Genomic DNA, 23,737 nt, shown 5'->3' on the forward strand with positions numbered 1-23,737 from the left:
TATCCAACGAAGGGCTTCCCTGGTGGCGCAGTGGTTAAGAATCCACCTGCCAATGAAGAGGACACGGGTTCGAGCCCTGTGCCGGGAAGATCCCACATGCCACGGAGCAACTAAGCCCGTGCGCCACAACTACTGAGCCTGAGCTCTAGAGCCCACGTGCCACAACTACTGAAGCCCACACGTCTAGAACCGGTGCTCCGCAACAAGAGAAGCCACCACAATGAGAAGCCCACGCGCCACAACGAAGAATAGCCCCCGCTCTCTGCAACTAGAGAAAGCCCACTCGCAGCAACGAAGACCCAAAGCAGCCAAAAATTAATTAATTAATTTTTAAAAAAAGAGTCAAAGTCAAAAAAGAATCAAAGTAAAAATTTAAAAAATTAAAAAAACTATGCAGCTGTTAGTCAATGCAAACAGACAACTGATCTGGCTGCTTTGTTGACTAACTTGACTGTATCTTGAAAGTATGACATTGAGACTCAGCTGAATCGAAGTCCTTGCGACAGTTTTCTCAGTTAAAATAAGGACCAGATCGTGGAGTACCACGTGTCTTTCTTCTTCATGGAGTTAGAGCTCCTTTTATTGTTGGATTCCACCTCATGTCGTTGCCCTCCTTACCTGAGAGAATTGATGATTACAGGTTTTACCCCACTTTAAAAGGTACTCTTTGGACATTTCATAAAGGTAGGTGAATATCAAGTTAGAGGAAGGTTGGTTCGCAAAACTCTATTTCCTACTCTTTCATGATATCAAATGCCTTGTATTTACATAAAGCATTTCACCCAAGGGAGCTTTCGAATTCATTTTCTTTGATAATCTTCACCACACCTCCATGAAGTAGGCAGGAATTGTCATCCTTATTTTCCAGATCAGAGACACTTCCTGGTGGAGCCACGGTCTTCTCAGTCTGTTCATTCTCTCCCTTTCTGCTGCTTTTTCTCTCCCTCACCCCTAATCTACCCAAATCTTAAGGACTTTAATGTGAATCATTCTGGCTCCTATCGACCTCTCACTAATTTATAGAACCAGCCCCCAGTAGCTCCGCCACAGAAACCCAATAACAAATCCTCCAAGCTGAGTCTTAGTGGAACGATACCCCAAAGAGTCTTCTAATTCATCTCCGGTCCTGAATCACATACTGTGAAGCAGCATATACTGAATTCTTGTGTGTGAAAAATTAGATGTCCCCAAATTTTATCAAGCCAAAGAAATTTCACCCAAACAGCTTTATCAAAAAGCTTGTTGATAACACCATAATGATTTCACTACTTGTTTGTTTGAACCGTTGCATATGAATTAGCATGTTAAGGCTATATTCCTACAGCCAAAGATAAGCCCAGATTCTGTGCACGTGTTTGTTTTTAAGCTTGAGGGCCTTTTATGTTTCATTGAAAAGAGAGAAGTTTACATTGAGCAGCGTATTAGTAGACATACAGCACGAGCCATGAGAAACGTGAAGGCAAAATGAATTTCTCCAGGAAAGAAATAAAAAAGACTTCCCCTACATCCAAAATCTTTCTTCCACTGGAGAAATCCTATGACCTTTCCCCTCATGGGGCCTCACGAGCAGGGAGAGTGATGTAGGATGGCACGAAGGAGGTAAAATGAAGCAAGAGAACAGAATAGAAATCCAGTGCCATTTGAAACACACGAGGATTTCCCTGGTGGTCCAGCGGTTAAGACTACGTGCTTCCCCTGCAAGGGGTGCGGGTTCAATCCCTGGTCAGGGGAGTTCCTCATGCCACGAGGTGTGGCCCAAAACAAAACAAAACACACACACACACACACACACACACAATGAAACACGTGATGTTGTCTATGTTATTTTGATCAATTCTGAACCTTCACTGTGAAAGTCTCCTCTCAAAGGGAAGACTCCCTACAGACAGTATAATGATGGCAGTTAATGAAAAACTTAAAAAGAAATCACAGAGAAATGCCAACAAGCACATGAAAAGGTGCTCAACGTCGCTAATCATCAGGGAAATGCAAATCAAATGACAGTGAGCTAACACCGTACGCCGGGTAGGATGGCCACCATCAAATAAATAAATAAAGTCACACGTGTTGGTGAGGATGCAGAGAAATTGGAACCCTTGTGCACTATTGCTGGGAATATAAAATGGTGCAACCACTGTGGAAAACGGTATGAAGCTTCCTTTAGAAACTAAACATAGGAAAAAAAAAAAAAACTAAACATATTCAGCAATACCACCCTTTCAGGTATATACCCAAGGAAATTGAAAACAGGATCTTGAAGGGAGATTAGCACTCGCATGTTCACTGCAGTACTATTCACAATAGCCAAGAGGTAGACACAACCTACACGTCCATCAGTGCATGAACAGATGAAGAAAACGTGGTGGATGCATGCGATGGAATACTAGTCAGCCTTAAGAAAGAAGGAAATCCTTTCATATGCTACAGATGGATGAAACGGGAGGACCTTACGAATGGTGGTTGCTAAGGGGTGAGCGGGGGTTGAGGTGCCAAGGGGAAGGGGAGTTGGTCAGTGAGTTAAGTTTTACAAGATGAAAAATTTCTAGAGATCTATTGCACAAGGAGACACATAGACTGTACTATACACTTAGAAATTATTAAGATGGTAAATTTTATGTTATGTGGGTTTCACCACAATATAAATAAATAAATAGATGATTAGATAGATAGATAGATGATAGATAGGTAGATGATAGATAGATAGATAGACAGATAGATAAGAATGCATGTGCCCTGTTTCCAAGAAGTCCAGGGTCTAATGTAAGCGTGGGAATAGACAGCAAACTCATGAACAGCTGACTGTATAATTGCTGCAATAAATACAGGCTTTCACCATGCACTATGGAGTAAAGAGAAAGGCAAAGGGGTGCTGTGTAAAGAAAACTGGTTTAAAAAAGACAACACAAGGGCTTCCCTGGTGGCGCAGTGGTTGAGAGTCCTCCTGCCGATGCAGGGGACACGGGTTCGTCCCCCGGTCCAGGAAGATCCCACATGCCGCGGAGCGGCTGGGCCCTTGAGCCATGGCCGCTGAGCCTGCGCGTCCAGAGCCTATGCTCCGCAACGGGAGAGGCCACAACAGTGAGAGGCCCGCGTACCGCAAAAAAAAAAAAAAAAAAAGACAACACAAGAAACCTCAGAGGAACTGTGGTACATTGAATGACTAAATACTCTTCTCCACTCACAAGGTATAAATAAGAAGTCTCTATGTCCCAAATTGTCTGAGACAGTCCCAGTTATATCTGTTGTCCCAATATAATTATTAATAGCACCCTTTCACTCTCTGGAGAGTATCCCTTGTTTGAATGATAAATTACACGGTCACCCTCGGTATGAATAATGGCTATTCACAAGATCAATTTGCACTCAAGTGTGCATGACACTTTAGAGTTTTCCAGAATAGCCACCCAGCTGAAGACGTACCGGGTAATATTACGGACAACTAAGCTTCCTATGTAAATTCACCCTGCCTACTTCCATTGAAAAACATCTGGAATTAGAATCAAGAATCCAAAAATAACTCTGACATCATCAAGTACACTATATAATCCCAGCTCACAAATGCCCACCTCTAAACATCTCAAAATGGGCCATACTTGGAACTTGATCCCAGGTGAATGACCCCTCCTGCTTTTCAGTAATTTTGCTGGGTATGTCAGTGAACGAAACCTCTGACAGTTGGTGCAGCCCCAGAAGTTGTATTCTGGTTCCATTTGCTGCTGCTGGAAGGAGGCAGTTGGAAGCATGCTTTCTCCATTTGCGATCTTAGCAGTCCCAAAACAAGTACAATCATTTCCTTCTGTTTCTTGAGTCACATGCACCATCAATATTTTGATGAGTAACTCTCAACCTATAGCTCTCAATCTACCTCCTGCCCCAGCACACATGACACATGATGTTCACATCAAGTGGCACCAATAACTTCCTAGGCATGAAACGTACCCCCCACCTTTCTCTCCCGCTCAGATGAGCATATCAGAATGCAAGGAAGCAACGGGTATGAAGTTATCAGAGTTAATGAGGAATTCACCCTAACTCACAAATTTTGCTCATTCAATTATTATTTCTAACTACTTGCAGCACTCTCCAATTGATTCCTACCTTGGATTTATAAAACTGTGCACTGTTCCCTTAACATCTGGGAGGATGTGTTCCAAAGAGAACAAAGTGTGGTATAAAAGGTGCCACCTGCTGACACCCAACATATAAAAAGATACCCCTTGGATTGAAGGTCCCTGGCAGAAAGGAACTTACTTTTGATTAAATCAGTCAGCACTTCAAAGGCTAATTCAGGCTTTAAGGATCAGTTGGACATAAATGTGCAGATTTGCATTGTCTATAGAATAAATATGAAGGCTCCTAGTAGAATTAAAAATATGATACAAATAATACTATATAAGACTTGCAAGATCTAGCCAGTGACTTAAATTCAATTCATATATTTATATTATATGTTTGGGAAGATATATAATTGCTCAATACATATTCCCTCTCCTCAAGGACCAAACAACCACATCTACTAAAAAAGAACAACAGCAGAAACACCAATAAAGACAATGCCTAAATTTCCTCTAAGCCCTTCCCATATAGTAATTCATCTTACTCTAAAAATAAAATATTTTTTTAAAATAGTAGGTACTCTTATTGTCCTAATTAGACAGATGAGGAAACTGAGGCACTGACAAGCTAAATGACTCTCCCAATGTCACAAATAGCTAGAATTTAGAAGATATAGAAAAATGCTGAAGTCATTATTCACAATAGCCAATATTTGGAAATAACGTAAGTGTCCATCAGTGGATGAGTAGATAAAGAAAATGTGGTATACATACACAATGAAATGTTATTCATCCTTGAGAAAGAAGGAAATCCTGCCATTTGCAATAACATGAATGGACTCTGAGGTCATTATGCTAAGTGAAATGTCAGATGGAAAAAGACAAACAACGTATGAGATCACATATGTGGAATCTAAAAAAGTTGAACTCAGAGAGTAGAATGGTGGTTAGCGGGGGCTAGGGATGTGGCAAATGGGGAGATGTTGGTCAAAGATGTTGGTCAGACTTCAGTTATAAGATGAATAATTTCTGGGCATCTAGTGTACAGCATGGTGATTATAGTTGATAATAATGTATTTAATAAAGATATTTTAAAAAATTAAAAATAAATTTAAAAAATAATGTATTTATACTAGAAAGTTGCAAAGAGAGTAGACCTTAAATATTCTCAACATACAAAAAATTGGTTATTATGTGACAATGGAGGCGTTAGCTAAGGCTATGGTGGTAATTACTTTGCAATATATTAAGTGTATCACATCAACACCTTGTACACCTAAACTTACACAATGTTATATGTCAATTATATCTCAGTAAAAGGTGGAGAAAAAGAAAAATGCTGAAATCCCCAGAGCTGGAAACACAGTGTGGTTACTTGAAGAGGTACACAGCTCAGACAGAACAGAGGTCAAGTTCTGCCTGCTGTGCAGTAGCATGAAGGAAGGAGAGAGCCTACCTGTGGAAATGATCTAGTGGGGACTCCACTGCAGGCAAAGTACATGAAAAATAGTCAGTGATCATCTCATTTCCATCTATGCTTTTACTCTGTCAGGATTTTTCAGATTGTGTTTCCTGTACATACCCTGGGGTATGGGGAGAATGCATAGCTCTGGAAGGATATACATTAAGCCATATGTATAGGCACATAAATATATACGGGCTAGAATAATTGATCAAAAGGAGACCTGGATGTTTTTTTTCTTCCCAACTCCACATACTCCAAAGAAACAAATGAGGCAAAATACTGACCAGCAAAGTTCCTGTTCGAGCTTATGGGGTCTTGATGACATCGAGATAAGCCGCGGTGGCTTTGTGCCACTTAAGGGACCATCTAACCTCTTGACTGCATTACAGCTTTCTCATCATACTTTCCTATTTATTACCCTGTGTGCAGCATCCCATCCTCTGGAGTGCAGAAAATCCCATCCCAGCGGCTGAATTAGCCTAATCACAGTTCTTTTCTACCCCAGCCCTGTTCTGGCCATGGGGAGAGAATCAGGAGAAGAGGGGAGAGGAGAGTTCTGATGTCCACTGACAGCTAGAAGAAGGTGCTTGACATTTCTTCCACGCTCCCAGTCACTCTCCGCTTCGCCCTAAGCCTTTATTAACCCAGTGTGGAATGTGGCAATTTCCTAAGCTGCGGTCATTACAGTAAATGCCATTTCTCCCCATAAGGCTCCCGTTAGCTGCTGTGTTCCTTGTGCTTATTTAGCTCATGATATTTCATGCCAAATATTTGAGAGACAGTGCTCAGAAATCACCAGGCAGCTCCACTGTGAAATAGTGTTCCCATCCATCAGGGGAACGAGCAGGCTGCAGGGATGTTGTGTTTGGTATTTGCTTTCCATTCATTATGTGTTTCTTGCTGAGTCTGACTTTTCCACAAATATTGAAGCTGGAGCTGACTAATGACTCTTTGCGAACACCAACTCACGCTGGTGGTTATGCATCTTTGCAAAGTGCTTCATAAATACTATTAAAAAAACTCTGCTATATGGTGATGGCAATCGTGCCAGATGTGACACTGTGTTTTCAGACAAAAGCAATCCTGAAAAGGTTTCAAGGTAACACTTAAAAAGTATTCCTGTATTTGGTTGCCTAGCAAGATGCCTCATGAGTGTTTAAAATACATAAGAGGTTTGAGTTCAGATAAAGAATGTGTTACCAGATGGTAACAGTAATTACCCTGTTCCCAAACTTGAAGTGTATTTACCCTGTCTTTTGCCTACCAAGTTGCCAATACACTATTCAGCTTTCCAACTGGAGCACACCATTTCATATTTCCTGCCGGTACACATATATTAGTGAACGTGTGCTTTTATTAACAGGGTAAGACAAGAATATTTCAGTCGCGTTGTTACACCTACTGCCTGATATAGATCATACAGGACAAGGATACAATTTAATTGGCAATAACTCTTGGGAGCCAGAGTAATAGTTGCCCAGGAGTTCTTTGTCAGAGCGTTCTTGGCTTTGCATTAAGTACTCAGCCACTAAATTCTTTTCAGCTCTGGAAGCAGCAGCCAGGGAACACTTTGGAAGCTCTATAAAAGGCATTCTCCTAATCTTCAAATCGTTGGAAAGACACTTTAGCATCTGTTAAAATATTTTTTTTCCTTCTAATCTGCCTGAAACTAATAGGGAGAAAATTCTAAGATGTTTCTTAATTAAGCAATAAGAAATGGTGGAGGGTGGTCTGTGCTGAGTTAATCACAGTTGTAAAGCATGAAAAAAGGAAAAGTGTTAAGTACCTCTAGATCCTTAGGCATCTAATTTCCCTCTGAATGTGCCTTATTGCTATTATAAAGAAATCTTTTCTTCCCAATTCCTGGAAATCTCCACCCCTTCCCTGAAATAGTCAGAATAATCCTTCCCTCATTAGCCTATGAAATTACCCAGCCCATAAAAACTAACCACCCCATATGTCGGGGCCTCTTACCTTCTGAGATGGCCCACGCTCTGTCTGTGGAGTGTGTTTTTCCCAAGGCTGTTCTCACCTTTTGAGACGACTGCATTCTGTCTACGGGATCTGCGTCTCTCTAAATAAATCCACTTCTAACCTATCACTATATCTCTCACTGAAATCTTTCTTTGATGAGACATAAAGAACCTGAGCTTCATTAAGTCCTGAGACCAGGTGTGTGAACTCAGTTAAAGGACCGTGGATTCAATTCCCAATCTGAGTTGTGCGGTTTCAAAACCAGTTTGCAACGCCCCTCTTTAAAATCTTCAAAAAGGTGAGCACCCAAATCCTTAAACCTACTTTCTAGTCCCTATTTTGAAACTAGGACTCAGAACCCCTTACACACACTCCTTACCAGCAAATCTGGAGCTCCCCAGAGAAGCGCTGCAACGCAACCTTGCTATCTCTTCAGGCCATGACCCAGTAGTTGTTCTTGCTATGTTTATTCAACTCTGAGATTAACACTAGTAATTCACTCTGGAACAGTCTTTTACACTTCTCACCTCCGTGAAAAATTTACTCATGCCTCAGGTAACCTAATTTTACGGAATGACTTGTTAACAATAGCTACAATAGCAACACAAACCAAAAACCCTCTATCTACTCTGCCATTATAACTGTGATTTTCATTCTCATAAGAATTGGATGGAATAAGTCCACCATGCCACCAACACACTTCGTATTGTTTTTCTTTTCACTTTCATTTGATGTTTTATTCCCGGAAGAGACCACAATCTTTTGGTTTGAAACTTTACATTAAATACTAGAGTTAAGTACCTAACTGGTGTTTTTGTACTCCCTCCTCAGCACGATCAATCCTCATGATTCAAAGATTCCATATTTGCAAATGTGTCTACTTGCTAAAATTTATTTGAAAGCCCCAAATCAATACTCAGGCATTTCTACAGTTGTCCACACACAAGCATATGCACAGAGAAGTGAACACTGTGAGTCCCTTGATGCACACATCCCAGCTGAGGTCGAACAGGATGAGGCTCTGCTCTCTCATTTCAGCTCTCCGACTATAAATGACCGTCCTCGCTGCAGTCTCGTTAATGCCATGCTGTTCGCATTTTTGTGCTTTTCGTTGGTGATTTTGCTGTTTAATGGCCCCCACTGTCTAGCATTCCTAAACTCAAGGAGTCTGTGATGTGTCTTACCGACAAAATGCATGTGTTAGGTAAGCTTCGTTCAGGCATGTAATGTTCTGGGCCGTGAGTTCAATGTTAATGAATTGACAATTTACATTAAATAAGAAGCCTTTAAACAAAAACATACATAAAACAAAGTTCTGTGTAGATGGGCTGATGAAAATGTCAGAGGGTCATAGGAACCTAACCCGGTATTTGCCCCAGAAGCAATGATTCACTATTCGCTAATTCAGGGTTTGCTGTGACTTTATGGGACATAACTACCGTGAATAACGAGAATCAACTGTATAATCAAAATTGTTTACCTTTATGTTCTTCCCGACTCAGCTGGCTCTAACCAAACTGGTAATATTTGCAGTGGTCTTGAGGGTAAATCAAATCCATTTTCAAGGAGGTGTTGTTTTTGGTCTCTACTTTCAGCATCTTGAGTACAGATTTTTAAAGTCTTTTGGGGCTTCCCTGGTGGCGCAGTGGTTGAGAGTCCGCCTGCTGATGCAGGGGACGTGGGTTCGTGCCCCGGTCCGGAAAGATCCCACATGCCGCGGAGCGGCTGGGCCCGTGAGTCATGGCCGCTGAGCCTGCGCGTCCGGAGCCTGCGCGTCCGGAGCCTGCGCGTCCGGAGCCTGTGCTTCGCAACGGGAGGGGCCACAACAGTGAGAGGCCGAAGTCGTTTGATTTCAGCCACAGCTGGATCTCATTAAGGCCATGTTTCCCAACCTTCCCCTCCATGTGTGTGTTATTCTGATGTCAACAGATGTAGCTACTTGAGCCCAGAAGAGCCCTGGCCAGCTTTGGCCCCTCCCACAACCAGAGAGCAGAGAAAATCAATATGGTGGCCTGCCTCTGACTCTGCTCCCAAGTATAAGAGAGGCTAAGATGAGCTATCGTAAGGAATGTTTGGAAGGCTTCTTCCAGACTTTTGCTGGGCTGGGGACTCCACTGATGCCCATCTGCATTTATAGGGTAGAGGGAATCCCTCTTTCACCTCAGTCGTACCTCCAGCAGAAAGAGCTACATAATCTACCAGGCCCATCACAAAATGAAAATGTCGGGTGCCTTGTGCAGGAGAAAAGTGCAGTTACACGTATAAAATAGAAACCTTTTCCCTTTCTTCCATGATCGCTCTCCCAGCTTGTCATGGTGTTTTTCAATTTACTATTTAATGTTGTAAAAAATGAAACTACAGCATACATTGTACTGGTCATTTTTATATTGTGCACTGACACTTTTAAATGAAAATATAAGTGTATCTGACTGGCAGAAATCACTGACATTACACAATCCCATGTCCATTCTTTTATCCAAATTCCTGACACCAATGCCAGTTTATTATCATTCTATTTTGAAGCCAATCTTATTTTCCCACTCTCTGAACCCCAAAACAAAAGAAAACAAAGGAACAAAAATCTTCACTCCATCTTTGAGTTTTTTAGTTCACAATAAATTACCAAACCATAGATGAAGACACTGCCCAAGGTTATCTGTGCTCCCTCTGTAATGATGTAAGGACTGGCATAATCAACTATATGTTACAAACCAAACACTACACGTGAGTGTGCATGTTTCCTTGAAGGTTCGACTGCTAATTATAAAAGCCAATGTATTCCTAGATTTTATTTAGCTAAGAAACTCCCGCTAAATTTGGTATCCCACGCTGTAATTAAATTATGTCCAGAAAGATGTTATCAGTTCCTCTCTCCTTTTGCTTCATTTTATCCTTTTGATCTTTTTAATTTTCCTCAGTTTTACATTTTATTTGCCTTTGTCAGCCAAAGTTTCTGAAGATAAGTAAGGCAAAAATCCCACGGCAATGAAACGGTCCTCCAGTCCTTTTTATAATCACAAAGCATGAACTTTGAGATTAGTTGAGATTCTATGCATGATTGCTGAATATCTATGTGCGAGCACCACTTTTAGTGTCTTCACCTGTGTTACCTAACAGTCCTTGCAACCAACCTATGAAGGAGGCAGTATCATCCTTCTGTGAAAGAAACTTGAGGGTCAGAGAACATGTATAGTTTGTCCAACATCTAGAACCAGCAAATGTTAGAAAGAGAATTTAGAGCCAGCTTTCTGTTTCTCAGTTCAGTGTTCTTTCTGTTATATCCTATAGTTTCTCCTCTTTAGTTTAGCGGAGTCTTAAAGATCCTTTAAGCCACACCCCCTCGCCCCCCACCAACTTTACAAAATGGCAAAAGGAACCTCGGAGAGGTCAGGTTGGTTACCCAAAATCACTCTGCCGGTAAATGGAAAACTTGGGGCTAGATCTCAGTCTCCTGTCTCCCGGCCCACAACTGCGGATCTCCCCATGCTCTTTCTTTACCGCCCTCCTGCAGTTTAACCCTCCCATCTTCCTGACCTCTAGAGTCATAATGCAGAGTTCCAAGGTTTGCAAAGGAAAAGCTGCCAGGTTTGGAGGGGAGATAATCCCTTCCCTCTGCAAAGGAAGGGGACAGTGAGTTCAGAAACAAGACTGGTCGGATGCCAAACCCCATGTTCCTGGGGCAACCGGTACCCTGGGAGATGGCACCAGAAGAGCTGCGCTCACCTCAGCAGCCTGAGGGGGCCCCATCTTAAAGGGAAAGGGACAGCAGTGGACAACAGTGCACGGATCCTTTAGCTAGGAGGGGACTGTTTACAAACAGTTTTCAAAATGCATACCGGGGGAATCATGAGAAGTTACCACAAGAATAATTAAGTCAGACTGAAGACTGCATAAGCCCCAGCAGTGCTGAGTCATTCAAGAAGGGGGAAGCCCAGAGATGGGAATCCCACATTTCTTGCTAGTGGGTCAGATGTCATTTAACCTGAAACAAAAGAGACATGGTCATATATGGACCCCAAGGTTGTGACCTCAGTCGTGCCTCTTACTTTTTGGAAAGGACTTTTTAATTAGGATTAAGAATTCAAATTTCTATTTATTAGTTGAATTGGGAACAGTGATGAGTGATAAAAGGGCCAAAGTATATTTGCCTTTGTTCCCTTAAATTTTGTTCAGTAAATATACAATCTCCAGGGTTGGGGGTCATGGGGGGGGTGGATGTAGAGTTCATCTCGCTTAGGTTTAACATTTTACATAAATAGACATTATTTTGACCTTGTTAATGGTCTAATGAAAAAGAATAGTCTGACTGGGGTTGTAAATTAAAATTACCGTCAGCCAAGTGCTATTCACCTGACAACAGCTGATTCTAATTCCAATGATAGTCAATCTCCAAAGACGTTGAAGTTGAAAATCCAACAACAGATAGATTCCCAGAGAGTGAAAAAACATTCTCAGATTTTTAATTACACCTCACCCTTTCCACACAATCTTAATGATGTATTTTTCAGAATTTTTATTTTTCTTTCCGTTCTTTTCCTGCACAATTAAACCCATAGATGACCAGCTTACATTCCTTCGAGGCTACATCAACCCTCACTAGATCTCCATCTTGATCCCCAATGTACTAAACTTGTGAAACTTATCATTAATCTTTCTTTTGCTTCATTTTTTTAACACACTTTTCTAAAATAGTAAGGAGTAAACATGAAATTAAATACTCAGAAAGGCGCACCAGTACTGCAGGGAGAAAAAGCGAACAATTCTTGAACTGAGCCGTCGCCTGGCGGGGAACCCCCAGAGTGGAACAGCTCACAATCTTCATCGGTTCGCTGATCTGTGCAAATCCAAAGTGCAATTTGTAAGGCAGGCTAAGAGTATCCACGCATAATTTTGGGAAGAGTATGTTCTACAACGGCCAAATATGTGAAAAACAAACAAAATACGCAAAGACGAAAAAGTGACCTCTGGAAAGGTTAAAATGACAAATTGAAACCTTCAAGGATCCAGGCAAGCGCTAAGCAAGGGGGTGGGGCTCATGGGGCTGAGCAGGCGGGGAATCTGTTCATTTCTCCTGCCTGGGAGGCAGGAAACAGCTCACCCTCCAGCCTAAGGCGGGGAGTCAGCCCTTTCCCTCCTGACTCTGATTCACTCTCACTTCAAAGCCAAACCAAGGGATGAAAACCAAGGAAAGGGCAGCGTCCAAAGAATATCTGTGGGAAATCTAACCTGAGTCCATTCTTAAAGTTCTTTATCTCTTAGAAAGAACTGGTAGCTGGGAACATTTTCTATGGCTTCAGGAGCAGAAAAAATGAAATCGGTAATGAAGCAGAAACATCATGTCAATTGCTTAAAGTTCACTCACGTTTAACGTTTCACAGCCCATTTACAGTCCGGTTCTTTCTCTACCAAGTGAAAAAGGTAGCGTGTCCTCTGGGTCTTAACAGGATGGCCAGCTCTGCTTGAAGCGCCCCTCTCTCTGTGTCTCTCCCTCCTTCCCTTTCTTCCTCTCCAGGGGTGAGAGGTCTTCATGCCAATGGAAACCATCTGTGGCTCAGTGACCCTCCCACCCCTCACCTGAGCACCAGGAAATCGCACAGCTCCTTGCATCATGAATAAAAGGGCAGTGATCCTTCTGCAGAGCGCTGCTTAGGTTTCAGCTATCTTTGCCTACCCTGCAGAGCCTCCTTTTGTGTTTGGAGCCACCGTTTCGTGTCTTGATCGATGGAATTGAAACCTGCGGCGTTGCTTCCACACGCCAGGCATTCCAAAGGGATTTGACAAAAAATATCAACATTTATTGAGTGACTTCTTCGTTCCAGGCTGTTATGGGCTGAATTATATCCCCCCAAATTCATATGTTGAAATTTCAACCGCCAGAACCTCAGAATGTAATCATATTTGGAGATAAGGTCTTTAAAGGGGTAAGTTCAAATGAGGCCAGTAGGATGGGCCCCAATCTAATCTGATTGGTGTTCTTATAAGAAGAGGAAATTTGGACACACAAAGGGACACCAGGGGTACAGGTACACAGAGGAAAGACCACGTGAAGAGACAGCAAGATGGTGGTTGTCTGCATCCCCGCCAGCACCTTGATCTTGGACTTCTAGCCTCCAGAGGTGTGAAAAAATAAATTTCGGTTGTTTGAGCCCCTAGTCTAATACACAGGCAGTATTCTCAAGAATAAATATATGAACTCAGTTCATTCTTAAAACAAGCTATGTGTTTACAGAACAGGAGGAACATTATTAATATCCTTTCGCAGACAAGGAAACTAAAGCCCAGAGCAGTTAAAAATTAAAAAGTCAAAAAAGGTTAGGTGGCGAATAAGTGACTGAGCTGGAATTTAAATGCCACATACTGAATGACTGCACTCTACTGTCCCTTTACACTCAGAGGAGCCCTTCCTTAGGCGTTGATATGTTTCTCTTGCAATCTTGAAAGAACAAAGAAGAATTTCTTTTTACTCAACTGAAGGCATGGATTATGGTATCTGGAAATAAATACTAAATAAATGAACTCCTCTATGTCCTCACTTTAATTTTAAATTCCCTGAAGATGAGTTTATCAGTCAGGATTTTTCATATTGTAAGAGACAAACGAATTTAAACTGGCCTAAATTAAGAAAAAAGTGGGGTACTCCCTGACTGCTTCAAACACTCCCTCAAGGAGACAAAATGGCTGCTGTGATTACAGACCTCACATCTTCCCACCATATCACTCAGGGACGAGACCATGACTTTTGGCCTTATTTCCTAGAATCCTCAGTAAAAATCCCTTTCTGATGTTTCGGCTATCAGTTTTGCATTCACGGCTGAAACGCTGCAGCCAAAAGAGTAATTGGTTTAAGACCATTAGGTTTCCACCAAAATCACAGAGCTGAGGGTACCAGGAGAGAGACGGTGGAGACTTCCCAAAGCCTTGTTAAATTTTCCAGGGGTGAGGGAAAGGAAGGATTGGGGAGTTATTGCTTAGTGGGTACAGAGTGGTTGTTCGGGATTATGAAAAATTCTGGAAACATGGGGGTGATGGTAGTACAACATTGTGAGTGTACTTAATGCCACTGTATTGTACACTTAAAAATGGTTAAAATGGAAAATTTTATGTTATATATGTTTTGTCACAAAAATTAATTAAAAAAAAATAGCTTTCTTCATATGTTTCACTTCCATGCCAGCCAAGGCCAGTTCGTGTTTCATCCCCAAAGTGTCCTTTTGCCATTGAAAATAGCCCTTGGGAGCCCTCCCTAACCACTGAACCAGTGCCAAGGGCAAGAAAAGGTACCTGCCAAGTGTCAACAGAGAATTATGTTCGGATTGTACAGAACACGGGCTTGTGACCGGGCTCAGGAAACACGGTGCTATTCACGGGAGCTGAGAACCCTTATCTTCAACTGCCAGAGGTTTCACACAGGGAGATAATTAAGGTCAATCACTTACTGGTGGTTTGAATAGGGGAAAAAATAGTGGGCTTTTTAGGTAACATATTTTTTTCATGACCTTTTTAGAGTACAGAGGAAGGGAATGAGTTCTAGTGGGGCTAAGCTGACAGATATAAACAGGAAACGAGCTGCAGAGTCTTTGTGTTCTCCTGTGATTCTGTGTAGTTAGGTACATACCCAGAAGTCTCAGCAAAACTTCCAGAGGCACGGAGTTCTTATCCTCTGACAGCTACAACACAGGTGAGCAGGTTGCCCTGTGATAAAAGCCATTCGGTGGCATCCTCTCTCCAGCAAACAGAAAAGCAGGTAGTTTTCCTGCCACCTAGCTGCAAGGTGAGCTCCCAGTAATTTGATGTTCCGAGTAGCTGTTGTTTAAAAACAATGAATTCACATACATTGCGGCCAGCATCAACCCCAGAACGATTTTACCCTGCCTGCCTTTGTGCAGCTAAGGTGGAAAATGTGGGCTGTGACAAACTACAGCAGAAAAGGAGCAAATTTGCATGTCACTGGGTTGGAAGAGCTCCTTGACTGTCGGAGAGGCCCGACGAGGCTGTCAGGCGCTGGCAGACAGCAGCACCAGGAGGCACCAGATCTCCGCTGGGCACGGCTGACAGCAAACGATTCCGAGTCAGCACAGGATCAAAGAGTTGGGACTGTCTCAAGGAAAAGTGTTAAAAACACAAAGACGCCCGCATCTTGATAAGAGCACCTGGCTGGAAAGAGAAATGCACAGAAAGGAAGAACAACGACCTTGAGTCTATAAAACGTTAACAAGCCTCAGAATTGTAAAATGCCTGAAAGGAAAAGAAAAGGTGCAGCTCACGTCAGAGTTTCAGAGCTGAAAAGGTTGGAAGTTATGTGTTGGCCACAGCTGAAGAGGAGAGCGTGGTACAGGACTGCTCGGATTATGACTGAGATCACATTTCTGTTTTCAAGGCTGATCCGTCGCTTGAGTTACTCGTGAGACAAAGCAGCGACACGTGTGGCTTAGCTGAGCATCACTCCTTGGTGTGGAATGCAAGATTTTTGAAATACGGATATTCTTTTAAGAAGGAAAAAGCTGATTAGTAGCAATAGTCAAGACAAAACTCCCCCCCCCTTCTTTTTTAAACCAGGAAAGCAAGGTTTACTCGAGTAGCAAAGAATCGTAATTTGGGACGTACAACTATGGGGAACCCCATGCAAGTCCCCAAAACTTGCTTTTTTAAAGAAGCAGAAATATTAGAAATGAGACTTTAAGTAGAAATATAAATAATAAACTTGCTGCTTTGGAAATTAAGTTTTCAGCAAAGTGTGCCACATAATAACATATTTATCAATAGGGAGTAAATGAATGACATTCTAAGTGTCTTGAATCTGACTTCCCCATTGCTGCTTTGAGGATTTTTTTTTTTTTTTCTTTCACCTACTCACCATAAAAACAGCTACTGTCACCGTGTCTGGAATCCCCATTCAGAGAGAACCACCAGAGAAAGAGAATAACAGATAGAGCCAGCTGGAAAATTTCAGCCCCAATTTTTTCACTTAAACAAAACTTCTCAGAATACGCAAACAAATGCCTTGCCTGTTTCCCCCCTCTAATCTTTACCTGGGTGTACGTACTAGAAGAAAGAGCTTCACAAAACCTAGATAGAGACCATGTTTTCTTTATTATTTGAGATTCTTTATCTTTGCAATCACCTAATATAAGATAAGCCGCTGTGGGCACCCAAGTAAACATTTGCTTTGGGTACCACCATGCCAATAGTCCGGTCTTGAAAAGTGAATTTTCCACAGTAAAGGACATTTTCTGACACTGCTCACACCTACACCCAAATTCAGATATTTATATCTGGTTTCAATTCACTGATCCAGTATTTTTCTAAAAACTTTACTGAAATTTACCACCTTCTCAGTAACAGGTTTTTTAAATTTAATTTAATTTATTTATTTATTTATTATTTTTGGCTGCGTTGGGTCTTCACTGTTGCACACAGGCTTTCTCTAGTTGTGGCTAGTGGGAGCTATTGCTGTGGCTTCTCTTGTTGTGGAGCACGGGCTCTAGGCACGCGGACTTTAGTAGTTGCTGCACGTGGGATCAGTAGTTGTGGCTCGTGGGCTCTAGAGCGCAGGCTCAGTAGTTGTGGCACGTGGGCTTAGTTGTCTGCGGCACGTGGGATCTTCCTGGACCAGGGCTCGAACCTGTGTCCCCTGCATTGGCAGGTGGATTCTTAACCACTGTGCCACCAGGGAAACCCTCAATAACTGTTTTTAGTTGAAAAAGAAGTAGTCCCTATCTCCAGCTGCAGTATGATCATATAAATAATATTTGACTAAATTATACCCTCTGTGTATCTGACAAGCATAAAAGAGTTTTGCCCAGTGGCCTGAAATGTTCACCCAGAGTTTTATGGCTTGCAGGGGAACATTTAACATTTCAAAGTACATTGGAAAGGAAAGTCTAAGAGCTTTAATTATATGATTACCTTGCCTGCACAGGAAATCATTTCCTTCTAAATATTGTGCTTTATCTGTTCTGATTTTTGAATTGATGGCAAACCTTCTGGCATTTGTTTTTTTCTCTGACCCCAGGCAATTAACCACGGTAGAGGAAAACAGCTCAAAGAACTTTACCAAAATTGTGCAATTTTCTAATACAACACAAGAGGGCAGGTTTTGCTTTACTGTGAGCCTAATTCCTCTCAATCAAAGTGGTCATTTGTGCTCATTACAAATTCAGAAACACCCAATAACATACAAAGTGAATGAGTAATCAGAGTGTCTACTCTGGCAGTGAAATCTCTAGTATTTTAATAAAAAGGGACAAGTTTAAGCTTCTCTCAGTTATGTTTGGGAGACACTGTGATAGTTTTAGCTTTGTTATAAACCAGCAAAGGAGCAGAGAATGGCTAGAAGAAAGGACCAAATTCCGTCATGTTACATCCAAGAATTCTGGCTTGAATCAACGTGGCAAATAACATAAGTGGGTTAATGGTTTCTTTCAAATAGAAATACTGTTGGTGATAATATACAGAGCATTCAGGCCTTGAATAGGAAGCTTGTGTGTTTGTTTGTTTTGTTTAGCTTTCAAAAATTTTATCCTATTGCTCACAATTTTCTTGTGTGTTGCTTTCAAGATTTCATTAAACTACCTACCCAAGTATAATTAAATTCACAGGAATTATTTTCATCTTGAACTGCCATTATAAGTAAAGTATCATGTTATCTTTGAGAATTTCTTTAGTTTCACCAGTGGGTCCATCCATGTAAGAAAGGCACTGATTTTGCCTGACTATATCATTTGCCCACTAACTCCTTCCACGGAAACAAGGCTTTTAAGACATCAGATGGTGGAAGGCCCTATAATGATACTGTGAGGTCTTAACTTTCTACTCTTGTCCGTATGAATGGTAGAATTAGGGCCTACCAGTGGTGGGGAAAAGATACACCCAAGAAGAAAATATGGCTGAGAAGTAGCCCCTCGTATTGGGTTGTATGGAGTAAAATTCTATCTAGCATAGGCACAACTCAGAATCTGAAAGATAGGCTGCTATTCATTTCATGGCAGCAATACAAGACCCCATTATCTTATGTTTTATCCAGTACATGTCAAAACACATGCCAGAAGCCCTGAATGAAAAGTTCTACTTTGAAAAAACAAAATTAAAAAAAAAAAAGTTCTACTTTGAGATTAGTTTATGCATTCAAAAAATATTTACAGAGTAATCAGGATGAACAAGGCCCTGGAGAAATAGGAAGAGTTGGGTTTTGCCACTGCATTGAAGAGAGTAGCTATCTCCCACTGAGGGGGCAGGGGGTAGGGTAGGGGAGGTGAATTCGCTCTTTTATGTGCCTGTATCAATTAACCACCACCGTTTTCTAGCTATTTATTTAAAGTGCTTTGATACAATGGCATTGGAGCTGTACAGAGAGCTGTACAACCTGACCTCTAGAAGCTTCAAATCTAGAAGTGGAAGCGAGCGCCATGTAACCATTACCTCTATTGGCTCTAATTTCCTTCTTCGGGGCGTCTCCAACAAGCTGACTGAGCTGAAAGGCTCCTCTAGGAGGAGGCTGCCTCCCTAGACAGTGACTTCAAGTGGCTTCCCTACTCACCGCCCACTCCAATTTCAGTCTTTAGACTGTAGGGACATCAGAGGTGACTCTTTACCTGGGAAAACGGGTAGTATCTCCTTTTCCTGCCTATATCATAGAGAGCTAGGAAGTAGCAGTTGCTTAGAAACTCAATAGAAATTAGAAACACCAGCATATTTAAGAACTTCTTTTTTATTTAATTGAAGTATAATTGATATAAAATATTACACAATTTACAGGTGTCCAACATAGTGATTCAGAATTTTTCAAGGTTATACTCTATTTAGAGTTATTATAAAATATTGGCTGTATTATTTCATACCTGACAATTTGTACCTCTTAATCCCCTACTTCTGTCTTGCCCTTCCTCCCTCCCCTCTCCCCATTGGTAACCACTAGTTTGTTCTCTATATCTGTGAGTCTGCTTCTTTTTTGTTTCATTCACTACTTTATTGTATGTTTTATATTCAAAGTATAAGTGATATCATACAGTATCTGTCTTTCTCTGTCTGACTTATTTCACTTAGCATAATGCCGTCCAAGTTTAAGGACTTATTTTCAAAAGTGAAGTAGTTATTATGTATTTTATGTATATACATAAAATTTCATGTATATATCGAGTGCCAAAAAGATGGGAATTGATGTTCACAAATTAAAAAACAACAGCCCCCAACAGACGAACAATAATCTGCAAAACAATTTTTATTTTCCTCTTGAGTAAGTTTTCTACTTCTTGTTCATGTGAGATTAGAATTATTCATTAGGATTATTATAATTAACAATGTTAAATCCTAAGCAAGACACAAATTTATGTCAAAGAATTTTAGAATTAGAAGAGAATTTAATTCACAAAGGAAAGATGTTATTGGATTTCATTTCACTTTTGAATGTTAGCTTTTAAGAAGCGTTTCTTTTAAAATCATACTTCATATACACACAATTTTTCTAATACTACAGATAGAAGCATATAAAGCAATCTGTTCATTTTCTTCAAGGTTGAATATTTCCCCCCATCATTGAGACGTATGGCTGTACAATGCTCGGTGATATTTTCCGAGTTTATCTGCATAGTATTCACTGTAAGTAAATACCAACTTTTTACTCTACAGGTTTATTCTACCTTTAGATTTGCTGAAAGGCTGTCGTCATTGATTTATTGTAATGTTACAAAATGCTAGAAAATTTTATTACTCTAATATGAACTACAAAATTAGGAAACTATTTCTCTTAGGAAGGCATCATAAAACATAATATTTATGAAAAGTTGCACACACTATAGTTAAAAGGAGCTAAGTGTAAATGGTTAGTCTTTATTTCTGCCGCAGATAGATCTTGCTTTTAAACAAACCTTATGAGAATATGATGTATGAAAATTCTGATATACTCGAAGGATAAGCTAGAGGTGGTTATGTGCTTTATAGAATTATTCGTAATAGTTCGTCCATAAAAAGTAATTTCCCCTGGTGCTTTTAATGTATAATTGATTTATACACAACTTCTCAGGAACATACCTACCACGCGCACTTATATCTTCATCTTAAGATATTTTTCTTTTGGTTTAAAAACAAGATGTAAAAATGTGTTCCCCAACAACCTTGAGTTCAGAAAATAAACCTGCCAGAGTGGACCATGTTCATAACACATTGCTGAATTTTCCATGAATTCTATTAAAGGCAGGCATTGAGATCTATGCATGTGGCGCTGGTTAGAGGTCCAAGCAGGGCTTCACCCCGTGAAGGACTCTGGGCTGTCTTGATTCTCCTCTGCTGAGCCTACTCTCAGATATACTTTATGAGACTCACTCAAATTCAGTTCAGATTGAGCTCTGTCCATTTCTCTGGCTTCTGCAGTCTTATTCCGGGGGATAACACTGGGTATTGGTAAATCTTGCACCCTGTAGCCCCCCATGTGGAGAAGGCTCCAGGGTGCTCTTAAGCCCCATTCTTCACACACATCCATTCCAGTAGAGAGGAGCTGAAGTGAGTGGACAGAAGGGCCACCTCGGTGGCTTCACTCCTACTGCATGGATACCAGACGTGAACAGATGAAACTGTCTTAAGAGCTCAAAAAACGTTAACTCGTCAGAAGTAGGGATCATCTTGATAAGCCTAAACATTCTCGTAAAGACTGCCTCATTCTCATCTCTCATAATCTGATGATTACTTAGTGGATCCTAGCCATTTCATTCTGAATTGTCATATTTTGTATGGATGGTTTGCTTTTAAATGATAAGACACAATTAGCATTTGTAAGTAACGTCAGTACAGGGCAGCATTCATGAATGTAAAGTCAACTCTTAAAAATAAGCGAAATGCATGAATAAGTTTTCATCTGAGGCTCCCTAGCAAAGGAATATGGACTCTGGTGATAGCTCTGCTGTTGAGAACTGCAGACTCTTTATAAACTCTGTAAAGTCTAATTTATAAAAGAGAACCAAATTGATCATTCATTCATTCGTTCTCCATCCTGTATGGAAAATAAGGCCTATTTTCATCTTCAAGACCATTTTAAAGGCTGGAGAGAACAAGAGAAAAGAAGAAAAAGAAGCCGCAGAAAGATGACCAGGAAGCCACCTAAAATCACAGATGTTTACACCTAAAAGAGACCTTGGAGACTCATGTAGCACCTGCACCTTCCTGCCCCCATCCCTTTACAAATGAAGACGTGTGGGCTGAGAAAGATTTAACCATGATCTTGTCCAGCTCTCAAATTACACTGACCTGCAAATTTCAATGAATCCACTCTATCGATTTTTTGGGGTGCTCTCAGAACACGAGGAGGCTTAATCAAAATGAGGAATTATTAACAAATACCACCAATCAGCAGCAGCTCTACCTTTGTTTGATGGTAGAGACACCCTCAAGCACTTTAGCTTGTTTGTTAGATAAACAACGCAAACCAGAAACTACAGCTAAGCATCTTCCGTATTTGGGATCACCACAACAGGAGGAGCTATGCCAAAGATCTTCAATGAAAGGAAAACTGGTGAGGATTCGTTTGCTCACTGTCAGGGTCAGAACTAAGCCTTGGCCAGCCTCTTCTCCAGGGTAAGGCGTGAGCATCTAGGCTTCTTCTGTGTATCTCTTCTTGCTTAACTGTGTCTCCATTAAGGGTGTATATCCTTTTCGGACTCTTCTATATTGAAGGAGAAGCAGCAGTGCAAAAAGACCAACCAAAACCACCAGCATCCCCATAAGCACTGAGAGGGTTGTGGTCCAATCTGAAGTTTCTTCAACTGAAATTAAAGCAGAAGAGAAGGGTCTATGATTGGGATTTTCATCGGCTGAATACTCTTAGACAAGGGAAGAATAAACCTATTAGCCTTTCACATGCACTTTTGTTGATAAAGCAAAACTACACCGGCCGGAATAAAATTTATCTTCTCCTTCCTTACCGACTATTTATCATATCCACAATTGTTTTTCTGGAGGAAGTGGGAAATGGCATTCCATTATTTGAATGTAGATTATTGCATTTTAAAAATTTCTTACGATAAATACTTACACAGAATAAACCCTCCAAGGAAGTATATAACTACTTTTGTGAGTTAGAAACTCATTTGTAAAAAAATGCATGCTAAAATGGTATCTGGGGAACTGCAAAATATACAACCTTCAGGTCTAGAAATTCTTCTATTGTCTCTACCTTTTTTATGGGGTGATAAGTGAGTAAGACAAATGAGATTGTCTATTATAACAGAAGAGAATCAATAGCAAGAGCAGAAGGAATTTGGACCCATTTAAATAGTTGTGAATAAAATCTGAATCATCACATGATAAATCCAATCCTCTATTCAAATATATTTTATAAGCACTTTTCCACAAAATTAATGGATTTCATTTTTTGTTGTTTCCTTAAAAATTATCATATCCTTGGCCAGCTATTCTTAAATTCTGAACTGGGTTCTTGTTCTATACTCTACACTTCTGTAAATGTAAGATTGTCCTTCTAGTTATTTCCCTCCAATCCCACAGAGGACCCTGACTCATCACAATGGTGTTTCTCCAAGAGGATTTTAATTTGTCTCCTCCTGCAGCAATCTGGCAGGATCTATTGCCATCTTCATCTTCTTAAAACACAGATTTTTATTCTGTCATTTCTTGGTTCAGGAGCCAAAAACGATTGCCTTTGTTACTGTCCAAACTCCTCTGCTTAGCTTTTCTTTAGTTACTTATTATTTTTTAATTGTGGGAAAACACACATTACATATGTTTTACCACCTTAACCATTTTTAAATTAAGTTCCGTGACATTAAATACATTCATTTTTGTGCAGTCATCACCACCATCAATCCACAGAAATTTTTTCTCTTGCAAAACTGAAATAGTAATTCCCCAGTTCTCCATTCCCTCCCAGCCCCTGGTAACAACCATCCTACTTTCTGTCTCTATGAATTTGACTACTCTAGGTGCCTCATAGAAGTGGAATCCTAGTTTTTGTCCTTTTGTGACTGGTTTATTTAACTTAGCATAAGGTCTTCAAGGTTCACCCATGTTACAGCATGTGATGGGATTTCCTTCCTTTTTAAGACTGAATAATATCCCATTGTATGTATCGCCCACATTTTTTTATCCATTCATCTGTCATTGGGCACTTGGGCGGCTTCCACCTTTGTCTGTTGTGAATAACACTGCTATGACCAGAGGTGTACAAATATCTCATTACTTGCCTTCAATTCTTTGAGGGTATATATATGCCTAGAAGCAGAATTGCTGGATCGTATGGTAA

General features: G+C 40.7%; 1 protein-coding gene across 1 annotated transcript in view; it reads right to left on the reverse strand.

Moving 5' to 3' along the window:
* Nucleotides 1-22,071: 22,071 nt before the first annotated feature.
* Nucleotides 22,072-23,737, reverse strand: part of DCT (dopachrome tautomerase) — a 29,849-nt gene continuing 28,183 nt past the window's right edge. Inside the window, exon 8 of the mRNA XM_060288064.1 lies at nucleotides 22,072-22,250. Coding sequence (XP_060144047.1) covers nucleotides 22,072-22,250 — 179 coding nt within the window. The remainder of the gene's footprint in view (nucleotides 22,251-23,737) is intronic.

The sequence above is a fragment of the Globicephala melas genome, chromosome 18 (genome assembly GCF_963455315.2).
Source record: "Globicephala melas chromosome 18, mGloMel1.2, whole genome shotgun sequence".
Classification (NCBI taxonomy): Eukaryota; Metazoa; Chordata; class Mammalia; order Artiodactyla; family Delphinidae; genus Globicephala; species Globicephala melas.